Genomic DNA, 23636 nt, shown 5'->3' with positions numbered 1-23636 from the left:
CCCCAGGGTCCCTTTCAACTCTCCCAATTTGTGGCTGTGTGGAAGGACATGGGTCTGCAAGCATTGGAGGGTAATTCTTAAATTCTGGTGAGGTGATGAGTTGAAATTCAGGCCAGATTTGCTCTTTGTTTTTTTTAAAAGAGGAGAGGTGAAAGCTGTGATGTTTTGAAGCAGAACTGGTGATATCAGGCATTTGAGTGATTACAGTATTTATCCTTTTGTCTACTATTTAAAAAAAAAAAGAAATCAAACTTAAAAGTCTATTAAAAGTTTAAGCACATAAAAATTCACATAGTTAAGTAGAATTAGCCTTGACCATGACTGAGAATGTTAAAATAAATAAATAAATAAAAATCCTATGAATTCTAACTCTCTGGCCATTTTTACTCATAAATAAGAGAGCGGTTGATTGTTCCGCGAATGGCCAGAGGGATATTAGCCCTTTCCTGTACATAAAGGAAGCAGTCTCAGTTTGCTTGGGCTGAATGGTGAATACTTGAATTGCTGAGTTTCTCTTTTTTGTTTAAAATCTAACCCTATTTTTAAAATCTACTCCTTACCTTTCCCTTCCTTATTCTAATTGAGCCAAAAGATGCAACATTTTCAATGGTATAAAAGGTTTGCTGAGACATGAACTCTGCACATGCACAGAGGCTAGATCAGCTTAAAGAGAGAGAGAGAGAGAGAGAGAGAGAGAGAGAGAGAAAGGAGGGGGGAGAGAGAAGGTTTGGAGAGCAGTGTGCTGCAGGGAGAAAGCTTTCCAAATTTCCAAATGTAAAAGAAAAGTCGGAACCATTGAAGGAAATCACCCTTAATCTGTCTTTGCTCCAGGGGCTACTTAAGACAAAAGGCTAAAAAAAAAAAAAAAAAAAACCCTAGCCCATCAAAAGTCAAGAGTTTTCCAGGTTCCAAATCTTAACATGCCAAATTCTTTTCACAGGTAAATATCAAAGCATTCCCCCCTCAATGGGAATTTTAGGAACAGCATTTCCTGACAGGCTTCTCACATGAAATAATTTTCCCTTTTAACAGGATATGTGAACCCCGATAACAAAGTGTTTGTCCCTTTTTCCTCCCACAGCAACTTTCTTTCTGTTTTGTGAAACACGTCTGAATCCCTGCTATATTAGTGACTTCCATCTCTTTGTGGCTTTGACACTTTTTTCAAGTTACAAATAATCTGTTTTCATTTATTTAATACATTTCTCCATGATGTCTATGAAGTTAATCGAAGCACAACCAAACATTGTTTGTGGAATGGTACTTGTTTACCTTCGGCCTGAGCATCTCTTATTAATTCTGTCATTTTGGCTAGTGCAAGGTACTTACACAACTTTAAATTGCCATTCATTATTAATTGTGTGTCTTAGCATTTATTTATTTTTGGTTCCTCATAGCTCATTTTGTGTGTTTGTGTTTTACTTTGGGGACATGTTCATCACATGTTGAAAGTCAGTCTCATGAAGTTCTTTTATTGGATAGCACATGGTGAATTTTAAGTTTTCCCCATTGTTTTCCCTTTTTTTTTCAGTCCAGTAGTAATATGTGTGGTTTTGATAATATCTTTGTACTATTTAATAATAGTTATTTTCTGAATCTGATGTCTTTGTGTCAAGTCCATTTTCATCTAACTGGTAATCTAATTTTTTGCTTCCTTTTTATTTTTTAACCTTTGTATTTTTTACAGTTCTCTTTCTATACATGTGGAGTAATTTTTATTTTATAATATGAAAAGAACAACAACAACAAAAACTAAGTGAAGAAAAGCAAACAAACTTAGCAGATAATAACAGTAGTTATAGGAAAATGTGATAATAATATTGGAATGAATGAAACGCTTAATTCGCTAAGATTTTATTATTTGCAACTTCCAACAGAAACCGAAGGACATCACATCCTTTTCGCCTTTTGCCCCCTCCCTTTTCTAACTGTCTTTAAGCCCCAAAACCCTGCCCCTTACAGGATATCACTTCTACAGATGCAATGATGAAAAGCAGCAACAACCCCTCATGGCTAAGGGGAGGAGTTGAATTGCAAGGACATTTTCTCACTTTTGAACCTTAAGACTGTGCTCCAGGATTCAAAAGATACATGCATAAAAGATCACAATTGTGTCAAGATATGTAACTGATATTTAATTAGTTTGTTTTGTATTATGTGTTATTATGTAAGAATGTTGAAATGTGTCTGACAGTGTGATTTCCACAAAGGGGGGCAATTTTTCTGTGTAATTGTTTTTATGTTTAATGTCTTATTGCTTACTCACCAATGGAGAATTCTCATGCATTTTATACTTTCTAGTAGCTCACACTATTGTGTAGTCCAATGTTTAGATCAACTTGTAACCACATTTAATTGTTCCACCGCCAACTTTCCCTATCCATTTTAAAATGTGTTAAACCTCGTTTTGCCAAGGACAAGCTTCTGGATCCATAAAACACCAGGTACATGAAGGTGCATATGCTTTGGTTTAGCAGGAATGATCCCTTATAGAGTTAAATTGACTTATTTGGACAACTGCCCTTGTTAAGAATGGTTTTCTTTTAACAGATTGGTTTGAAGAGTTGAGAACCATGGGGCAAGATAAATTCAAATTGGACTCAGTTTGAATTGGGCAAGTGTATCCAGGCTGCAATTAGCCTTTTGGTCCTTTAAGTGCAAGTGAGCAACCCCCATGCGTGCAAAACCACAGCCTATGATAGAATCCCATAGGAAGGCCAAGGCGAAGACCTCTCCCTCACGAGATGTCCAACCTGTGCCAGCTATGGTGAATGCCAGGCAACATGGTTAAATGAAAGCCCCGAGAGGATTCAACAGACAGGATGTGTTGCTGTAGCACTATGTCAGTGTGAGACCACAGAAGAGCTAGCTTGACACCTGAGAAATACACAAAAATGGCGAAGGACAAAACACCAACTGCATTTTTCAGTCATTAGTGGACCTTCCTGCTAGGTGTAAAGCATAAAACACTATTGAGAATGCCACAAGTAATTTAGCAACAAAATACAAGAGGTGTTCTTTATATAATACCCTATATGCAGCTACCTGCACTGCTATACTTGCAAATGACCGTAAGAGGCATGGCTTGCAAGTCCCTTTCAGGTTTGCATAAAGCCACACATCCCATTCACCGAGATTTAGGGTGCGGAGGAAAGATTTGCAAGTTCTTACAGAACTTTAATGCAAATCTATCTCCGAATGGGGGACTGTTACGGAAGGGGGGGGGGATGTCTTCTTCACTACAATATATTTGCTCAATTTCTCTAGGACTCCATCACCCCTCCCCTGTCCTCCATAATCTCTCAAGTAATCCAGTCAAAATCACTCTGCCAAACCCTTCCTCCAGGCGATGCCAGGTGACAGACTATGCAAACATGGACCATTGCCTTCTCAGGATGTGTTTATCTGCGCATATCTCCAGCTCTCTGCATATTCACCCCTCCCTCCTCCATATGTTAATCTGTGTAACCCAACCTCTTCTTAATGTATTCATGATGTAACTGGGATGTATTTTGCACTGTATTCTGGGATATGGAGGGAAATTTCAAAAGTTCATGTCACCCCTTTCTCTGGGTTCAATCTCGCCTTGAACCTGTTGCGCAATAAACTTGGACCTTCTGCAGTTTGCTCCTGTGTCCGGCTGAGCTCATTTTCTTCCGCAGGGACCCACGGACTTAGTCCGATGAGCTGGGTGGCAGAGTAACCCCGCACCCAGATTTTAGCCGTAACAATTTCCAAGTAAAAAGTCCATAGAATAGAATTTAATTGACAACATTAAATCCGGGTTGTAAATTGGGTTATGCTGTTTCAGTTTATTTTGCTGTGTTTTATGGTTTACTATAATTATTTTGTATTGTATTTTTAAATTTGTTCTATTTGTAAGCCTCCCAGGGAATGTTTACTGATGGGCAGTTATACTGAATGTAGAAACAAACACTACCTCCAGAGATAACTAATGAAAGTTAGACAATTGTGAGGAATATTCTAATATTAAAAATACATACAGTACAGTGGTACCTTGGGTTACATATGCTTCAGGTTACAGACTCCGCTAACCCAGAAATAGTGCTTCAGGTTAAGAACTTTGCTTCAGGATGAGAACAGTTTCAGGTTAAGTACGGACCTCCGGAACGAATTAAGTACTTATCCCAAGGTACCACTGTATCTAAAAGTTGTCACCACATTTATTTTAACAAGATTTATGGCCTGCTTAATAAATGCTTCTAAGTGGATTATATAAGGCAAAGATCATAATTATGTGCACAATAAAACAGACTATTGTTATGAGAATTATATTTTTCTAATAAGGGGACGACAGAGGACGAGATGGTTGGACAGTGTTCTTGAAGCTACAAACATGAGTCTGACCAAACCGCGGGAGGCAGTGGAAGACAGGAGTGCCTGGCGTGCTCTGGTCCATGGGTCAGACACAACTAAACGACTAAACAACAACAACAGTCCAGATGAAACCAATGTACTTTCCACTTAAAACTCTTGTTTTAAAACCCTGTGACATGGAAAATATTTCCACTAATACTGTACAGGGATGTGGAGTCTTGTCATCCTCCAGCTGTTTATGGATCTCAGGTTCTGCCTACTTACAAAGATTAATCCCAGACCTTCTGCATGCAAAGCATGTGCTCCGTTCACTGAGCTGCGGTCCTTCCCTCAACCGTGTTATAGACGTGTGTACATGCTCCAGGTGTACCTTAGCCTAACATATTCATTTTTTTATATAGAAACGAATTTATTTACAGTCTTTCAGCAGTGAATAATAACACGACTGATGCCTTTCAAGGCCCGTCTCGGGAGCTGTTGTGTATTTATTTTTAGCAGTTCTGGGCTAGTGGTGTGCGCGTTAACATCTTAGGGAATACAAAGCACTGAATTTGGAAATGCTGCGATCTTATGCAGAATTACTTGCGAGTAAACATGCACGGAATCGGGTTCTCAGCCCGCCCAGCACGCAAACTCGGAAAGCTTTTGGCTTCGGGTGTGTGAGAGAAAGTGCATATATCTGTATTTCAGAGTGTGCGTGTATATGGCGTCCTTCCGAGCCGGGAAGCAAGGATGGCGGCACCTCGCCTCCAACTGCGGCATCAACAACATGGCCGCTGTTCCCCGGTCGGAGGGAGGGCAGTGCAACGTCCAGCTGGGCCGGGCCTCTCCGCCGAGAGCCGCCAGAAGCGTGCAGCACCTTGGGGGTTTTTTTTGCATTCAGTTTCATTGACCTTGTGCACAACCACGTCTGAAACGGGGGGGGGGAGGGGCGGACGGACACAGAGACGACCGAAGCGCCCCCCTTGGCGAACAGAAGGACAAAGTGCGGGCCTTTAGATTGTTTTCCTGCCCCGGACTCAACCGCTGCCATTTTCATTGTGTTCCCAACTTCGGACGTTGCCTGAGCTGACGAGAAGCCAGAAGGCGGCCATATACAGTTACGCAAGGGCAGGAGGGGGAGGAGGGGCGCCCGGAGTCACGTCCGCCTCGCACCTCCAAGGCATCCGAGTAGGCGCTCTATGGTTCGATTCGACTACAGAGCGCCCATCCCCAAGCCGGCTCAGGCTCCGCCCCTTGTCGGAACGAGCAATCAGGAGAACGAGAGGGTAATCCGGAAGTGGAGGGCGGGACGAGGAGGAGGGGGGAGGGGAAGAAGAGCCCGGCCGCGTCTTCTTCCGGTGTTGCATTGTAGAGCGCAGGCGGATCTGCGTCTCGGAGAGCGAGTGAAGGGGGGGATAAGGGGAAGTGGGGGGGCCTGTGCTGCGCGAGGCTGTCATGGCGACTAGCATCGAGCAGATTTTTCGGTCTTTTGTCGTTAGCAAGTTCCGGGAGATCCAGGAGCAGCAATTCGGCAGGTAATTGGTCAGAGGGACCGGGTTTTCTTTTGGCGGCGGCGGCGGCATTACGCGGAGTAACGGGCGGAGTGGGGGAGGGGCAGAGCGAAGGGACCGGAAGGGATGTCGAGGGAGGGGGGATGCCGAGGGGAGGCTGTGGGCGAGGAGCTTATGGCAGCGGCCGGGGGGCGCCGGGGGGGGGGGCTCGGCGCCTGGGAGAGACAATGAAGGGCAGCTGCTGAGGGAGGCAGCGGAGCAGAAGAACGGCGTCTGTGAGGATTGGCGCTCAAGCCGACTTCGGACCGGCGTGAGGCGTTAAGAGCAAGTTTCGTGGAGGAATTCGGGGGCACCCAGAGGAATAAGGGTTTACAAACGGACCCTGAGCTTCGAAGCTGCTGAAGCAGGCCTTGGGAACCTTAGGCCTCTCCAAAAGTTGCTGAACTACAACTGCCGTCACCCCTGGCTCTTCGCTGTGCTTGTTGGGGCGGATGGGAGTTGTAGTTCAGCAGCATCTTGGGAGGGTCAAAGGTTCTCCACTCCTGCTCTAAGGAAGCCAGTGTTTCGAAGAACTGCTCTCGAGGAAGTTAGCTGTTCCTTCAGCGGTTCTGGCCGGTAAACAAAGTATTAAAGAAAAGAAGAATCCAATGAAAGGATGGTGTTCATGAAGGCAACATTTTGTGATGCTAAAAAGCCAATTCTAAATATGCATAGGATTTTACCGTAAACATCAAGAGTTGATTCTCTCTTAATATGTAATTGCTTTTCACAAGAATTAAGTATTTTCAGAAATGTTGGGAACGTTAACTCAGTTGTGAAGGTTGGTAGAGGTTCCTAGTGGTTTTTTTCTTAGTGGTTTGTTCTACCTTGTACTGTAGACGCTTTGGAGCATGTATTGCAGCGTTATTTGTTGTTGATGCTTAAAGTGTAAACAGTAGTACTGACTCCTTAATAACATTGCTCTTTTATTGGGTTTCTTTGTTAAGCACTGTGCAAAGAAAAATAACACAACTTGACTGTAAAACAATGTCATTTAGTCATGTAGTTCATGGGGGAAGTTTAATTTACTGCAAACTCCTTGACTGGAATGGATGAGAAATTTCATTTATTAAAACGCCTAGCATTTTATGCAAACCACTTGGATAAGCAGTATACAAATTCTGTTAAATAAATAGAGAAAGTAACTAAAGTGTTACATGAAGTATACAGTCCACAAAAGACAAAAAATAGAGAGTTCTCAAAAGATTCTGTTCATCACATAGTGTCAAATCCCATTGCTAAGTACTGTAGGAACAGTAAATGAAATACCAAAATGAGTTAAATCATATACTTCTGTTATGTCAGAATTTTTTTTTAGTACAAAAGTGGTTTTTTAAATAGAAAAATAGGATATAATGATGATACATTCAGTCTGCTGTCTGAGATCAGTGCTGTAATAGGCACAGAAGCAAGCTAAACTTGTAAACAACCACATTTCTTACTGTACTCTTTCACTTTCAGTTAGGAAGATCTAAAATTCTCCACTATTACACAGTTAAGTTTCTCAGTGCAAGGTCCTGAAAATTTTCAAAACCATTCCAAATATCCAATAGGATGGCTGTCACTAGCCTTATACACTAGCACCCAAAAATCAATACAGTACTTTAATGAAGCAGTATGTTAATCTTTAGGGATGCGGGTGGTTCTGTGGGTTAAACCACAAAGCCTAGGACTTACCGATCAGAAGGTCGGCAGTTCGAATCCCCGCGATGGAGTGAGCTCCCGTTGCTCGGTCCCTGCTCCTGCCAACCTAGCAGTTCGAAAGCATGTCAAAGTGCAAGTAGATAAATAGGTACCACTCTGGCGAGAAGGTAAACGGCATTTCTGTGTGCTGCTCTGGTTCACCAGAAGCGGCGTGGTCATGCTGGCCACATGACCCGGAAGCTGTATGCCAGCTCCCTCGGCCAGTAAAACGAGATGAGCGCCGCAACTCCAGAGTCGGTCACGACTGGACCTAATGGTCAGGGGTCCCTTCACCTTTACCTATGTTAATTCTTAATTGTTAACTATTTTCCTTCCTGTCTTAAATCACCACATCTAACCTAAATTAGTTAGTTGGAAGGATTTGTATCCACAAGGCTTCCATAGGGAGTGATATTGTATCAATATCCAAACACATCTATGACCATGCCATCTACTGTACAGCAATATGCTTTTTGTCCTTGAATGATGGGGTATAGCAATACGCCACATGTGAGGCACATCCAGGTTCCTTTTCCTAGTTGTGTTTGTACAGTACGCTGAAATTCCTTTCTGTTCATGAATGAGCAAGTCTGCATCCAATTCTATATGTTAATTGTATGTTACTGTGTTATATTATTGCCATTTGTTTTTAATGTATACCTAATATTGAGATTCTGCATATTTTTCTTTATTAGTGCAAAGTTAGGAAGCCAGCACAATGGTGAAATAAACTCATCTGAGCAAGTGAACTCTTCAGATGATACAATTACGTCTATTGGGAATCTTCAGAATGATCCACTAGTGCAGAAGATAGAACAAGTATTATCAGAAGTGTTGGGTGCAGAGGCACAGTACAAACCAGGTACATAAAAAATATTTTAACCTTTGTATATAATTTTCTTTCAGTGTGCACCTTCAGGTTGAAATCTAATGCTCTACATTCTTCAATGGAATGAATTCTGTCACCACTATGGGACTTCCCCTTCAAATTCTGTCCCCCCAGCAGTCCCTCATGTGTCTGCATCTGCTCTAGAGGATTGTGGGATCCTCGGGGGGGGGGATGGGGAATCTCAGCGGGAGCAGTGGAAGAGGGGAAGTCTGTACTATGTTGTCCTCAATTTTATTTTTATTTTAACAGAAAGCTCTTCAATATGTTATTTGTGCCATCTGCTTTTTGGTCAGGCTTCCTCAGACTCGGCCCTCCAGATGTTTTGAGACTACAATTCCCATCATTCCTGACCACTGGTCCTGCTAGCTAGGGATCATGGGAGTTGTACGCCAAAAAACATCTGGAGGTCTGAGTTTGAGGAAGCCTGTTTTTGGTGGTTTTGGCAGTTTTACAGTTATGTCTTTCAAAGTATTCTGCTTTCCAAAAATGTTATTGATCTTTTACATTTGGGAAAACTAACAGTGTATTGATTTAATGTGTAAAACTAGTTAGAACAAGTATATATAAAGTATTTTCATGTAAATGTTAAATTACGGCTGCAGCTCTCTATGCACACTAGGGAGTAAAGCATATTGAAATTACTGGGATTTATTTGTAAGCAAACAGATTGAGGATTGCGTTGTAATTGCCAAATTCATTTACTAATAGTAAAATACGGTGTTATTTTTTTCTGATTATTTGAATGGGATTCAATGGGTTATACGCAGCTAAGTAAGTTAGTTAAATGTATGTTTGAGTCTGACTTCATTGAATACAGCCCAATGTGAATGTGCTTATTGTTGATAAAGCTGGTGGTTAAGCTTTCACACATTTCATGTGTGTGACGTAATTGCCATATACCTATGGTATTAAAACACATGTGTTTTTAAAGTTATACACACAAAACCAATATATTGGACAATAGCTGATTTCTCAGATCACTGTTTTGTTTTTTGTCACCTCAACTGCTGAATACAGTCATACCTTGGGTTGTGAATGTGATCTGTGCGGGAGGCACGTTCGCAACCCACAGCATTCGCAGCCTGAAGCACCGCGTCTGCGCATGTGCATGGCACAATTTGGTGCTTCTGCGCATGCGCCTGATGTCATTTTGTGCTTCTGCAGGTGTGCAAGTGCCGAAACCCGGAAGTAACCCATTCCGGTACTTCCTGGTTTGGCACGGTCCGCAACCTGAAAACGCGCAACCCGCAGCGTTCGTAACCCGAGGTATGACTGTAATTTCTTTAAAAGATAGTGCAGCATTTACTCTGGTCTAATGTGAATCATTTGAGTTGCGTTTAATTATTTAAAAACTATTATCGTTCATTTATCTTTTGTAGAAAATTAACATAATGCCTGAATAGTGAGACCTCAGACATGGTGTCAGAACCCAAGTTCCAGAAGTATTAATGCAGTTATGGTAAATTGTACCATAAAATATTATGGGTGGACTAAATTAATCTTAAATAACCCTGATATCTCACTCCTAATAGCAAACAGGTATGAGTGTTGACATAAAAATAGAACCACTGATAAACAAGAGGGATATATCGGCATGCTCAGGAAATCCCCAAGGCTTGCAGAAGTACAAAAATATTTTTGAAAACCAGTGACACCTAAGGGGCAACAGTCTGCCCCCCACTCAACAGTGCAGTGTGGTCTGACTATGCCAAGTAATCATGGAAGTGAATTATCAGTGAGGAAAGTAAACTGGTGAATGGGGTGGGAATGGAATGTAGTATCCTGAAGCTGGGCATGGCTGGCTTCCTGGCTAGAACCCCAAACAGGAACAATCCTGTTAGTTGAGGATACACCACAATGTTTTGCTGCAGGTCTTACTTATAAACTTCTGCTCCTCAACTTAAATCACCTCTCTTCTTTTCATACTGATGTATTTTTTAAAATTTGTGTTAGATTGACTAGTGAAATTAAAATTTGCACTGTTGATTAAGTCTAGCTCCCTACTCCTTTGTATATAAGAGGATCTGAGGAACAGTTTTGTTTTTCCTTTTGAATGAGCCACAGTTACTTGCTACATTAGGGACGTGGGTGGCGCTGTGGTCTAAACCACTGAGGTTAGGTCTTACTGATTGGAAGGTCGAATCCCCGCGACGGGGTAAGCTCCTGTTGCGCTTTCCCAGCTCCTGCCAACCTAGTAGTTCGAAAGCATGTCAAAGTGCAAGTAGATAAATAGGTACCGCTTCGGTGGGAAGGTAAACGGCATTTCCGTGCGCTGCTCTGGTTTCGCCGGAAGCAGCTTAGTCTTGCTGGCCACATGACCCGGAAAAACTGTCTGCGGAGAAACGTCGGCCAGTAAAGTGAGTGGAAAACTTGTTTATTCTGATTGTGATTAGTTAAATCAAACATGGTTTGATATCCTAGTTTTTTAAAAACAACAACACAAAATACACTGAATAGTTGTATGACATATTCAGATCCTGTAAAAATGTGTTCTTACAGTAGAGCTTTCCAAACTTTTCAAGCTAGTGACACATTTTTTGGCCATGCCTCATTTCGTGACACAGTAATTCAGTTTTACTAGCAAACTGGAGGTTAAACTACCATATTTTTCCATGTGTAAGATGCCCCCATGTATAAGACTACCCTTATTTTTTTAAAAACCCAAAATTAAGAAAACAAAACACTAAAATAGAAGTGAAACTCTGGATGATCTGCGGTGACAAGTTTATCCTTTTTTGGCAATTGCCTTCAAAGTTTCCATCATGAGGTGCATGCAGTGCACCATGATGCAGAAGCAAAGGCAGCAGCTGGGGCAACACATGCTTTCCCTTGGTAGCAGCAGCTGCTGCGGAGAAGCGAGGGGAAGGAGGCTCCAAGCAGGATACTGAGGAAGAGCCGGGGGAAAGCAGTGGCCACTCTGTGCTGGGCCATGCTGTTGAGCAAACTGAGCTGAGGAAGGTGGTGAGCGGGTTGGGGGCAGGGTGGGAGTTTGAGAGGGGAAGAAGAAGAAAAAAGGAAAGAAGGGCAAGGAGAGGTAGCTGAGGCAGCTCTCAGCAGCAGTGGTGGCAACTGCTCTTGCTCCGGTGGTCTAGCCAGCGGGGGCTTCAGGAGGCGATCCAGTCACCAGCATGCAGTCCGGAGGGGGAGGAGAAAGGGGGGGCGGCAGCAGGAGGGACCGCCTCAGCCCACCCAAGCCAAAATCCCGGACATATGCTAAAATATTTAATAGAGCCCCCCCAGATGCCCATGTTCCGTGTACAAGATGACCCCCAATTTTGTACTATTTTTTTTAAAGCAAAAAACCTCGTCTTATACATGGAAAAATACGGTAACCCTTTCCAGCCCCAAGAGGACCGCGGGGAGCGTTCATGTGACACACTGCAGCTGACACACTAATGTGTTACAACACACAGTTAGGGAAGCTCTGTTTTAGAGTTACATCAGGGTTATCAGGCATGTAAAGATTTGCATAAAAAGTAACAACAACTGAGCAATTCTAACCTTGCTGAAGGGGGTTAGGATGGGTGGATGCGTAAGTTTGCTGGAGCAGCATTTTCACCCTGGAGGCCCCTGCCTGATACATCCATTGAAAGCTCCACAGGCATCTATCGACTCTTGGTGGTGGAAGCCAAAACAGACATTCCAGGGGCTGATGCACCTATGGTTCAGGTCCCTCCTCTTCTGTCCTAGCATGGAGCTGGTGTAGCTATTTCCCCTCTTGGTGTCTGTTAGCACACACATATTTATTAACAGGCATTTTCTAGTAAATGTTGTTGCTTGCACACACAGCTATCAGATTGTATTGTGCCAGTATTTCTGTTTCGTGTTGATTTATTATTTTGTTGTGCTTTACAATACTTTGTTGTGTGGCATTGACTCCACCGTGTATATCTCCTGATCCATTTCTGAAACTCATCAATGTTACTTAGGCTGCACTCCTAAACAGACTTACTGGGTAGTAAGGCAAATTGAATATAGTGTGATCTTTTTCTGAGTAAGCATGTATAAGGGGACCCACCAACTTAGACCCACCAGGCCATTTGGGCCAAACCATGCCCACCTTTCTTGTGGCTGATGTCATGTATGATGGGTGCAGGAAAATTCAAGCTTTTAAATCTAAAGGGGTTGGATCTAGAGAGATCGTTGAAGAGTGTGAGAGGAAGGTTTCTAGTCCTTAGAAACTCTCAAAAACGTTGCTTTAGGGAAAATTGATCCTCACAAAAAGTTGATAGAAGCACCATCACAGAAGCTTCCTTGGCCCAATTTTCTGCTATCTCCCTCTTCCTTGTCAGCCCTTTATGCCATAGCCTGTCTCATTCAACAGGGTCCCCTTAGCCTCAGGTGAGCCTTTTCGAGGGCCTGGGGTACGCCAGGGAAAAGATGGGACAGGGACTTTGCATCCACCACTTTCTGTGAGCAGATCTCTGCATCCAGCCCAGTACATTATTGGTTATTTTAAGTTATAATATATTTTGTTTACCAAGAGTTGTGTTATATTGTGTTTTCATATTCTCTTCTTTAAAGGTCAATTCTGGTATTTGTTTTATTTTTCCATTTCTTATAAGCTCATTTATTAATAATAACCTCTTGAAGAAGACTCTGTAGTATCCCATACAAATTCAGGCCCTGACAGTTCAAGAAGGCAAATTTGAAAATATTTTCAATTTGTACCTGGGTCAATGAGGTTCTTTATTTCATAGTTACATCTAATTTTTTAGATGTAGTGAAATTTGTAATCCAAGAGATGTTACACTTGCATCACATGGGCTATGAGAAGCACCGCAGTTATGCATTAAGTAGGTGAAGAGTGAAGAAGAGTATTAGCTTTTCCAGGCAGCATCCATCCTTAGTTTGACGTAGATGTACCTTTGTACACCAACCTGTTCTCTTATACTCTGTAAACCGCCATGCATAATAACGGTGCTGTGTAATTAAGAATAAATAGTAATAAAGGATTGGATCCAGAATCTCATGAATGGAATTCTTCTAATTAGACCCTATTCCCAGAGGAAGGGATAAGGGGATTTTAACTGATTCTTTCTTCTCCTTTACTTCTCAAAAAGCTGTCATGTAGAGTTAGGCGAAACCCCCAGGACAGATTTAAGGGAGAGGAGATGGAGGGGATGTTCTGTTGCAGAGCTCGATGTCCTTGTGCTGATGGAACTACTTTGAGCATTCCAGTTAAGCAAGGACAATGTGCATGTTGATTCTGTGCTTAATTAGAAATTGTAAATGAAGATTCTAGTGCTGGACTGTTTCCCAAATCCAACGTATGATACGTCACTGGAGATGTGAAGACCTGGAAAAATTGGGGGAGAAATGGTTCCTCCTCATTTGTTTGGGCATCTTTTCAGGCCTTTACATCGCTATTCTATTCATACTGTGTGTCGAGTACAATTGAGGTGATTGATTCTTCCAACTTTGACTACGCCAGTCACCTGTACTAAATGTAGTTGAATATGCATTTTTATTTATCTGGATTCTCCCCTGTGTTAGCTATACTTGAAATGGAGGAATCAGCGGGCATGGAGAAAGGTAATCTTGCTTGAGCACCTTGATTTAAAGGTAAAATTTTGTAGTATTTTCTCCATTTGTTCAAAAAAGATCTAGTTTGTACATGCAACATAATTTTTCAGATTATAGCTACAGCAAAAATGTCAGGAGTTTCTTGCTCAGTCTTCTGAAATCTGGCTTCTGATTTTTAATTTTAACACAATTTTTTTTCTTTTATTAGATGGTGGCGAGGATACAGTGAGAAATAAATCTCACTCTACCAAAAGAGGCTTATCCGAAGAACTAGAAGATGAAATTCCAAGGAAAAAGTCTAAGAAGGATAAGAAACACAAAGATAAGAAAAAGAAGAAGAAAAGGAAGAAGGAGAAAAGGGAGAAAAAGTATAAAAAGCAACCCAAGGAATCAAAACTAAATGAGCAGCATAAAGAATGTGGAGATACGCAGTCCATTTCTCATTCAAAATCAGAAAGCTCGAGCTCCATACCAAGTGCAGAAGATGTAGATCTACAGCCTGCATCTTCTTCGAAACAGACCTCTGGGTGGCTTCTGAAAAAAACTGTATGCGAAAACCTTAATTTAGCCACGTCAAATTCACATAATGCAAATAATTCAGTTAGCAGCAAACTGGATACAACTAGAGATTCTACTTTAGCCAATATTCAAGAACTCAGTGAAGTCAAGGTTACAAATGAGAGAGAATTGGAAAATAACACCTACCAACCTACCAACGTAGCTTTGAATTTGTGCATAGGGAATGAATCTTTAAATATTGCTGATGTTGAAGGTAGAGTGGCTAACATAAAAGAATACGAACAGCCTGAAGCTAGTTTGACATTGGAGGCTATGGAAGAAACAAGTGCTCCTGAAAGCAGTCCAAAGTCTGTAGCAGTACAACTGGAATATTTGGAAACAAGTTCAGCATCTGACACAATGGAGGTAAAAGATTTGGACTCTGTCTCAGAATCTTTCAATACTGAAATCTTGAAACAAGCAGTAGCAACTTCATTTGAAACTGCTAGCTGTAATTTCACCAACCTTCCCTCAGAGGCAGCTGCAGAAGCCAAAGATTCAGTGACAACTCTGGGATTTTTGGCTATGGTGGTAGGAAAAGATTTTGAAGCCACTTCAGAATTTTTGAATACAGCAAAAGTGAAAGCTTCTGAAATAAGCCCCGATCAGGCTACCTTTATGGATATGAAAGAGGATTTACTACATGACTCTGAGAGCATCGTCACAGTGAAAGATCTGCAACTGAGTCAACAGTTTGAGTCAAGAGCAGGATTGAAAGACTCGGAAGCAGCTTCAGAATCTCTGCATACGATGTCTGAAAAATATTTTGAACCAGCTCTAGTAACTAAACTGAAGCATCATCAAGAAGAATTAAAAATAATTACCGAGTTAGATGCCCAGAAATGCACAGCAGCAACCCCTGATGTTGAGACAAGGGCAGGGGTGAAAGAATTAGGAGCAGCTCAAGCTTCGCCAGTCAAGACAACATTGAATGATGCAGAAAAATGTCAAATACTTTTGCAAACTGAAGCAGATGCAAAAGATGCACCAGAATTAGAGGACATGAAAAGCACAGATTCAACTTTAAAAGTGAGGACTGTGGAAGTTGGGGAGATGGACATGAGATGCTTAAAAGCAAAATCTAAAAGTATAACGGAAATGGAAAAGTGGATTGCTGTGCCAGAACCTCTTAGAATGAAGGGTGTGAAGAATCTAGATAGTTCTCCAGAATTTGAGGGAGATAGGCAAGTGAATTATTTGGGAACTCCCCTAGAAACGGTGGTAGGGAAGAGAGGAGAGTCAGGAATTACTGAAGATTCTGAGGCAGTGATTGATGTACAAGTTCCTGAAAGCATTTCACAATCTGAAACTGTTCTAAATATTAACAATTTAGAAATGGCTCCAGGGATAGTAAAAACACAATATCTGGAAGCTTCAAAATATGTGGATGTAAGAGAAAGCAATACTGTGGGGAATGTAAAGGATTTTGGAAAAGTTCTAGAATCGTTAATGACTGTGAAAAATTTGGACAGCATTTCAGAATCTCAATACACAAAAGAAATGAAAAGTGCAAAAGACATTTTGCAACTTGATGCAGTAACTCAGAGAAAAGATATAGAAACTAGTCTAGAGACAGAAGAAGAACAAGAGGGGAGAGAGATGGATGCTACTTCAGATTCACTGCATATGATATTTACAAATTATTCAGAACAGAGCCTAGAACTTGATACAGAATCTGAGATTATGATGAAGTTGAAAAGTTCAGAAAATGCTTCTGAGTCACTGCACATGGTAGATGCAAACAAATTTAAAGCACTACAAACTGGGGAAATCCAAGGCATTAAAACTGTAGATCCTGAAACAATAGTTGAGTTGAATGATTTACGTAAAAAATTAAAACCACTGGACAGAGAGGTGAAAAATATGGAAGTAACTTCAGTGCCACCTGGAAAGTATTCTGGGATTCCTGTAGCATCTGAAACTGTGGCCAAAAGCAAAAGCACTGAAACTGAATCTCATCCTGTGCCCCGAATACAGGAGAAGCCTTCTGATGCTATAGCGCACATGGAGAAAAATCAGAATGGTGCTGAGGCAGCTGATTTGAAAACTTTACCAAGATATCAGAAAGTAACTAAAGAAGTAGCTGTAGGAGTATCTGACAATAAGCTGCATGCTGAGAGTGAAGGCTCATTACTCATTTCAAAATCTCTGCAAGAAATGGATATAGTAAGTTCAGAAGGAATTCCAGAACTGGAGGATGTAGCAGTGATACAAGAATTAAAAGAAACAACTGTGGTGGATGTGAGCAGTCCTAAGGAACCCTTAGCATTGAAGAATTTGCCATCAATTCCTGATTCTCATGCAGAACAAAATCTAGAACAACTCCAGTATGTGAAGACAAAAATCAGGGAAGTTGGTTTGGATTCTCTGTATTCTTTGGAAGTTAAATATGCAGGAACAAGTTCAGAGTTTCTGTTTTCAGATGAATTAACTAGTCAGGAAGAGAAGCAGAAATTGGAAGAAAGGACAGAATCAAGAGGATTTACAGCTCCAGAATCTCTCTGTGTATCAGAGAAAGAGAAGATTATAGTTCTAGAATCTGACGAGATTAACAAAGTAATAGATTTGGAACACAGTCCAGAATCTATGAATGTGACAGAAACATTTTCAAAGACCACCCTAACACCTTTCTATTTGATTCAAGCAAAAGATTCAAAAACAGCTTCAGAATCTACAAGCATAGACCTAGAAGCTGATTTAGAATCTACTGTTCAAGCAGGCGCAGAAATTGCAAATGATCCTCCAAAACGTGAATTGTTGGTAGGATCAGAAATTTTGGAAATTGCTTCAGAACCTCCCCAGCATAATGAAATGTCACAGTGCACACCAGTATTGCAAGTGTCAGATGCAGAACCCAGAAGTGAAGCACTGGCAGGTACAGATTTGGAAGCAGATTCAGAAACTATATGTGTGATTGATACTGAAGAAGTAAAAAAACCAGAAATGTCTCTAGCAGCTTTGTTTGCCCCAGATGTGTTTGATATAAAAGCAACTCCCAGCTTTCTCCATGGAACTGACGATAAAGGATTAAAAGCGGCTAAAACAATTGAAATGGTGGTGGATGTAGAAAAATTGAAGGCATCCTATGAATCTGTGCATGTATTGAAAGATACATTTGAACCCATTCACATAACAGGTGTGAAAGATTTAGAAACCAGTCAGAAGGTGGAAACAAATCTAGCATTTTTGGACAAAAATGAGATGAATAATGTGCTCACATCTACTCCCAAAGTTGATGTGACTGGTTCAGAAACCTTTGAAAGATGTAAACCAGTTTTGGGTGCACATATTTCAGAAGGCACGTTGACAACTGCAGATAAAGCAGAACAAAAGGATTTTGGAGTTCTAAAACCAGACACAAAATTGGCAGTAAAATATTCTGAATCTATTTCTAAATCTGCAACTGTTTCAGAAAGAAAGGATAGTGACAAAACTCAGTCTGTGTTTATGTTGGATGTCATAGATTCGGGAGCAAGCTCCAGTACTTTAGATACAAGAGGGATGAAAAATTCAGAAGCAGCTCTGCAGGTTGAAACAACTTCTAAACTCTGTGTGCCACAGGTGAGGGATTCAGATGGTGCTGTAGAATCTCTATCCATACCTGAAGCAGAAACCAAAGATTTAGGAAAAGCTCTAAATTATGAAACAGTATTGGAAATAAAAAATTCAGTAGCTACTGCAGCACAGCTAAATACACCAGAATTGAAGTCTTCAGAATCAGTCTCTGTGTTAAAGCTAGTTGACTCTACAGGAACCCGAGAACTGGAAATTACTCCAAGAAATCTAGGTACAACAAATTCAGATTCTTCTGGTACAATTACAGGGACAGAAGTACTGGAAATAATAGACTCTCAGAAACACAGCAAAGCAGAAAGTACTTTGGAAGTAAAATATTTAGAATCGGCTTCAGAAACAGAATATGTCCCTGAGACACATCAGTACAAAGCTCCAGAATCTGAAAGTGTGAGGGAAGAGAAACTTTCAGAAACAACTTCAGCAGTTGTAGGTTTGGTCAATAAGGAAGATTTAGAAACTATTGCAAAATCTAAACATGCTCAGGAAAAAACCTACTTAGAAACTCTTCCACAATCCCTGCGCACTATGGAGGCAAGTGATTTGGAAGGAAGTGGCACGCGTGAAGAAGTGCTGCATGTTTCAATAACTACCCCCCAATTTTCAAGTATTGTGGAAGAAAAAAGTTCCGGAGCCACAATATCATCTCTGGCTACAGAAACAGCAGATGATTCAGAAAAACAACTAGAATTACAAATGCGTTTTGATGAAACATGTTCAAGAACAGCTTTAGAACGTACAGAAAAAGACTCTAAACCTACTGTAGAAATAGCATCTATTGTGGATGGCAAGAGTTCTGAGGCAAATGCAGGGCTTATGAATATAGTAGAGTTGAAGGACACTGAATCCTTATTAAAATCTAAGATTGCTCCAGAATCAGTACACTCAAAAGAACCAGGAGATTTTGAAGCAACCACTAAATGCGATTCTATAGGGAAAGTAAAAGATCTGCAAGTTGCCCAAACAACAATGGGAAAAGAGAAGCAAATGGATTTTGAAGGAATTTCAAAATCTGTGTTAGCTTTGGGGACTCAGGATTCGGAAAGAAATTCAACTCCTATTTTGTTGTCAGATAAAAAGATCTCTGAAGCGTCTTTGGAATCTGCCCATGCTCTTAGTACAAAAGATTTGGTACCAGCTCCTATGACTGCAGAGAACATAGACATTACAGAACAAAATTCCAAAGAGAGGTGCATGGCAGAGGTGATAGATCTGGCGTCAACTACAGAACAACAAGCTAAGAATTCAGAAAAGATTCCACAACTCACTGTGGAGATGAAAACTTCAAAAGCAACTTCAGAGCCTTTGCACAAGCCAAAGGAAAAAGACTTAGATGGAGTGAAACAAGTCTCTTTGGAGGAACAAGGTTTAAAGGCAGCTGTAAAATCTGTAAGTGCAGCAGCAGAAAACCTGAAATCAAACCAACAATTGTTGAAAGATTCAGAAGCATCTCTTGAACCTTTGCAAATGGCCAAGGAGAAGGAATTGGAAATAACTCTACAGGATTCTTTGAAGGATCAGGATTCAGACACCACTCCAAAGTCTTCTGATATAATGAAGGAAAAGGAAGAAAATATTTTAAAAGACAAGAAAAGTGAAAAAGTAAGCAGCAAAAGTAAAGATAAAAGTAAGAGTGGGAAAAAAGCAAAAAGGAGTCGATCAAAATCTCCTTCTAAGACTAAAAAACGTAAAAAAAAATCTAGATCACGTTCCACCTCTAGACAGGTAGCATCAAGAAGAGCACGTTCTAGAAGTAAGAATGATTCTCGTTCGCGAAAAAAGGACTCTACCTCACGTCATAAATCTAGATCAAAATCCTCTGACAAAAAAGAGAGCAAAGAATCTTCAGTAAGGTCTAGACGGAGACGTTCGCGGACTTCTGATCGGCTTAAATCTCGATCAAAGTCTGTTGACAAGAGAGAAACTTCTGTAAGGTCAAGGCGAAGACGGTCCAGATCTTCTGATCATCACAAGTCTAGATCCAGATCAGTTGACAGAAGAGAATCGGTCAGAAGAAGGCGAAGATTGTCACGATCATCTGATAACCACAAGTCTAGATCCAGATCAGTTGACAAAAGAGATTCTTTGATAAGATCAAGGCGGAGGCAGTCTAGATCTTCTGATCGTCGCAAATCCAGATCACGATCAACTGACAAAAGAGATACCTCAGTGAGGACAAGGCGGAGGCGGTCTCGGTCCTCAGATCGTTGCAAATCCAGATCCAAATCTGTTGACAGAAGAGAGTCTTCAGTAAGAACAAGGAGAAGAAAGTCCATATCCTCTGATCGCCATAAGTCGAGATCCAGATCAGCTGATGACAAAAGAAAAACTTCAGTGAGGTCAAGGCGGAGACGGTCCAGGTCCCCTGATGTTCGCAAATCTAGATCAAGATCAGTTGACATAAGGGAAATTTCAGTGAGGACAAGGCGAAGGCGGTCTCGGTCCTCTGATCGTAAATCTAGATCCAGATCAAATGAAAGAAGGGAGAGTTCTGTGAGGGTAAGGCGAAGGCGGTCCCGATCCTCCGATAATCGCAAAAGTAGATCCAGATCAGTCGACAAAAGGGACACTTCATTGAGAGTAAGGCGAAGGCGGTCCAGATCCTCTGATCGCAAATCTAGATCTAAATCTGTTGACAAAAGGGAGAGTTCATTGAGGACGAGGCGAAGAAAGTCTATGTCTTCTGATCGCAAATCTAGATCTAAATCTGTTGATAAAAGAGAGACTTCATTCAGGGGGAAAAGGAGACGGTCCAGGTCTTCTGATAATCGCAAATCTAGATCCAGATCTGTTGATAAAAGAGATACTTCCATCAGGGCAAAAAGGAGACGGTCTAGGTCTTCTGATAATCGCAAATCTAGATCCAAATCAGCTGAAAACTTAGAAACTTCATCAAGATCAAAAAGGAGACGATCCAAGTCGGCTGATAATAAATGTAGAACAAAATCTGCTGAAAAAGAAGACCCCTCCCTAAAATCCAGACACAGAAAATCTAAGTCTAAATCAAAGTCCAAATCCAAATCACCTGAAAGAAGAAAAGATAAAGACTCTTCAGATGTTTCAGGAAGAAAACGCTCCAAATCTAGATCAAAGTCCAAATCGCTTGAAAAAACAGAGGGAACTGAATCTGTGGAAGCACCTAATCATACCAAGTCTCCTGAATATCATAAATCTAAATCTAGGTCTAAGTCTTTGGAAAAAACGAGAGAGAGAGACCCGTTGCGAAGATCAAGGAGTAAAGGCTCCAAGTCCTCTGAACCATCTCGTAGGCATAGAACAGCATCACGATCTAGAAAAAACCGTTCTCGATCAGCAACACGGAAGAGGTCCTCCAGATCAAAATCTGATCATCGCTCTCAAACACGTTCCCGATCTCGCTCCCGATCATGTTCAAGACGATGGAGGAGGACTAGATCGAGATCTGTGTCAAGACAAAGGTCTTTATCCAGGGAAAGGCGTAGGAGATCTCGGCGAAACCGGTCAAGGTCTATTGACAGGAGGAGGAGGAGATCTGATTCAAGAGACAGCTACAGAATACCCCTCAGATTACGATCTCGAAGTCGAACACCTGTTCGTCCAAGATGCTCTAGATCCACAGGGAGAAGACGGAGCACCAGTATATCACCTGATCATCGAAGATCCAGAACTTCAAGCAGGTCACCTAAGCGTCTGACTGACTTGGGTAATTAATATTCAGCAGTTTGTTACGTAGATAATGTTATGAAGATAAATTGGTATATCTTAATTTCTCGGGGTTTTCTAAGATTCCTTTATTTTGAAAGAATTTCTTTTAAGTGTTGTTAAAGAGGGACATTCCAAAAGTGGCAGCCTGCTTGTGCAACAAAATTCTGCTCACATGTATCAGGCTTCTCTTTTACTGCTCTCGCCCTGCATCTCCCTGCACAGCTTCAAAATCTGCTCTGGAAGCTTGGGAGACCCTTTGCAGTAGAGGAACGGGAAGTCCTGTTTCATCTACTGGTACGATGTTGGATATTTCCCAGTCTCTGTATATTTCACAAACCAAAACTTACATACAAGTTATTGTAGATAATTTTAATGCCCATGCTGAAGAAATGAGAAATAGCTTTTGCTATTTTAAAATATGGATGGGGAACCTGTGGCCCTCCAAATGCTGTTGGACAAATTTGCAGCTGATGCTTTACTATCGCCCTGCTTGCTTGCTCACTAGGACTGGAAGGGGGCAGGGAAAACACTGGGTTGGTGGTGGCAGCATGTTTCAATGCACACATAATTGGCACCTGCTGCCAGTCCAGGGCTCTCGCTGTCACCTGACCTCTCACATCCTGTCAGGTGGTACAGGGGGCTGCTCAGTGGCAGTGCCCCACTTCACACACGGTGACTGGGTGAATCCTCAGCTTCCATCAGCCATGACTCGGGGATGATGAAAGTTGTGGTCCAACCACATCTGGAAAACCATAGGTTCTCCCTTCCTATTTTAAGACAGCTGATTGTGCAAAGTGATCTGTGAGTTTATCTGAATTGGGTTCAGAGAAAGGAGAGGAAACACTTTTAGAACTAAATCTTCCATTACTTTAGCGTTCTTTAGAATAGGAGCCAGGCATATTTCCAAGTTCTAAGTGCAGTTCTGGAATTCTAAGTGCAGTGTAGGAATTCATCCTGAGAATGGACATGATACGAAATAATAAATAAATTCTTATTTTTGTAGACAAGGCACAACTACTTGAAATAGCAAAAGCAAATGCAGCTGCCATGTGTGCAAAGGCTGGTGTTCCTTTACCGCCAAGCCTGATGCCTGTTGTTACTCCAGAAAAGAAAGAAGAAAAGGTTGCACAAAAGTCTGCAAAAGAGACAATATTGGAACTCACTGAGGTAAGAGAATCAAATGAAACTTGCAACTATTACTATTTCAATACAAAATGCAGCATTTATCCAGTAAGATACTAAAATCTGTTTTAAAATTGCAGGATTTCTAGGTAACTTAATGAGGGATGTGGGGTAGAGATAAAACATTTCTGGAAATTTTAAAGCTGTGGGGGAAAACCACATCTTTTCTGTATGTTTTTTGGGGGACAATGACATATGTTAAATCCTTATCTCCTTATCAATGTAAGCTTCTTCAAGGCATTTGATAGAGTATGTTGATTTTGCTGTCTACTGATGGCATGCTTTTGCTGCTGCTTTATTGGGTTGGTTTTATATGTTGTATGGTTTTTATTACAATATATTCTTTTTTTCCAGATTTTATGTTGTTTTTTATGGTCTTGAAAATGGTAGGTTGCTTGGAGATTCTTTAGGTGGTAAAAGATTAATAAATTTAATAATAATAATAATAATAATAATAATAATAATAATAATAATAATAATAATAATAATAATACAACTGCTTATTATTTACCACACAAATGTATCACTTGTAACTTAGAATATAAAATCATAGCATTTTGCATATTTAGGAAATTTAAAACTATAAATGCCTTTGTTTTATAGAAACAGAAAGTGCAGATATACCCAAATGTCATATGCAGTTGTACGTCAGGTCCTGAATGCCTTGGGAG

General features: G+C 41.0%; 1 protein-coding gene across 5 annotated transcripts in view; it reads left to right on the top strand.

The window, feature by feature from the left end:
* Positions 1-5695: 5695 nt before the first annotated feature.
* Positions 5696-23636, top strand: part of SON (SON DNA and RNA binding protein) — a 36495-nt gene continuing 18554 nt past the window's right edge. For all 5 annotated transcript variants that reach the window (XR_014009458.1, XR_014009459.1, XM_081199136.1 and 2 more), the window contains exons 1-4: positions 5696-5855; positions 8249-8415; positions 14177-21781; positions 22787-22950. Coding sequence is in view for 3 of the 5 variants with exons in the window: in XM_081199136.1 (XP_081055262.1) it covers positions 5776-5855; positions 8249-8415; positions 14177-21781; positions 22787-22950 (8016 nt within the window). In the remaining 2 variants the exon portion in view is untranslated. The remainder of the gene's footprint in view (positions 5856-8248; positions 8416-14176; positions 21782-22786; positions 22951-23636) is intronic.

Source organism: Podarcis bocagei (genome assembly GCF_964188305.1).
Source record: "Podarcis bocagei genome assembly, chromosome: 6".
In the NCBI taxonomy this organism is placed as follows: domain Eukaryota; kingdom Metazoa; phylum Chordata; class Lepidosauria; order Squamata; family Lacertidae; genus Podarcis; species Podarcis bocagei.
This window is presented reverse-complemented; position numbering and strand designations above follow the sequence as displayed.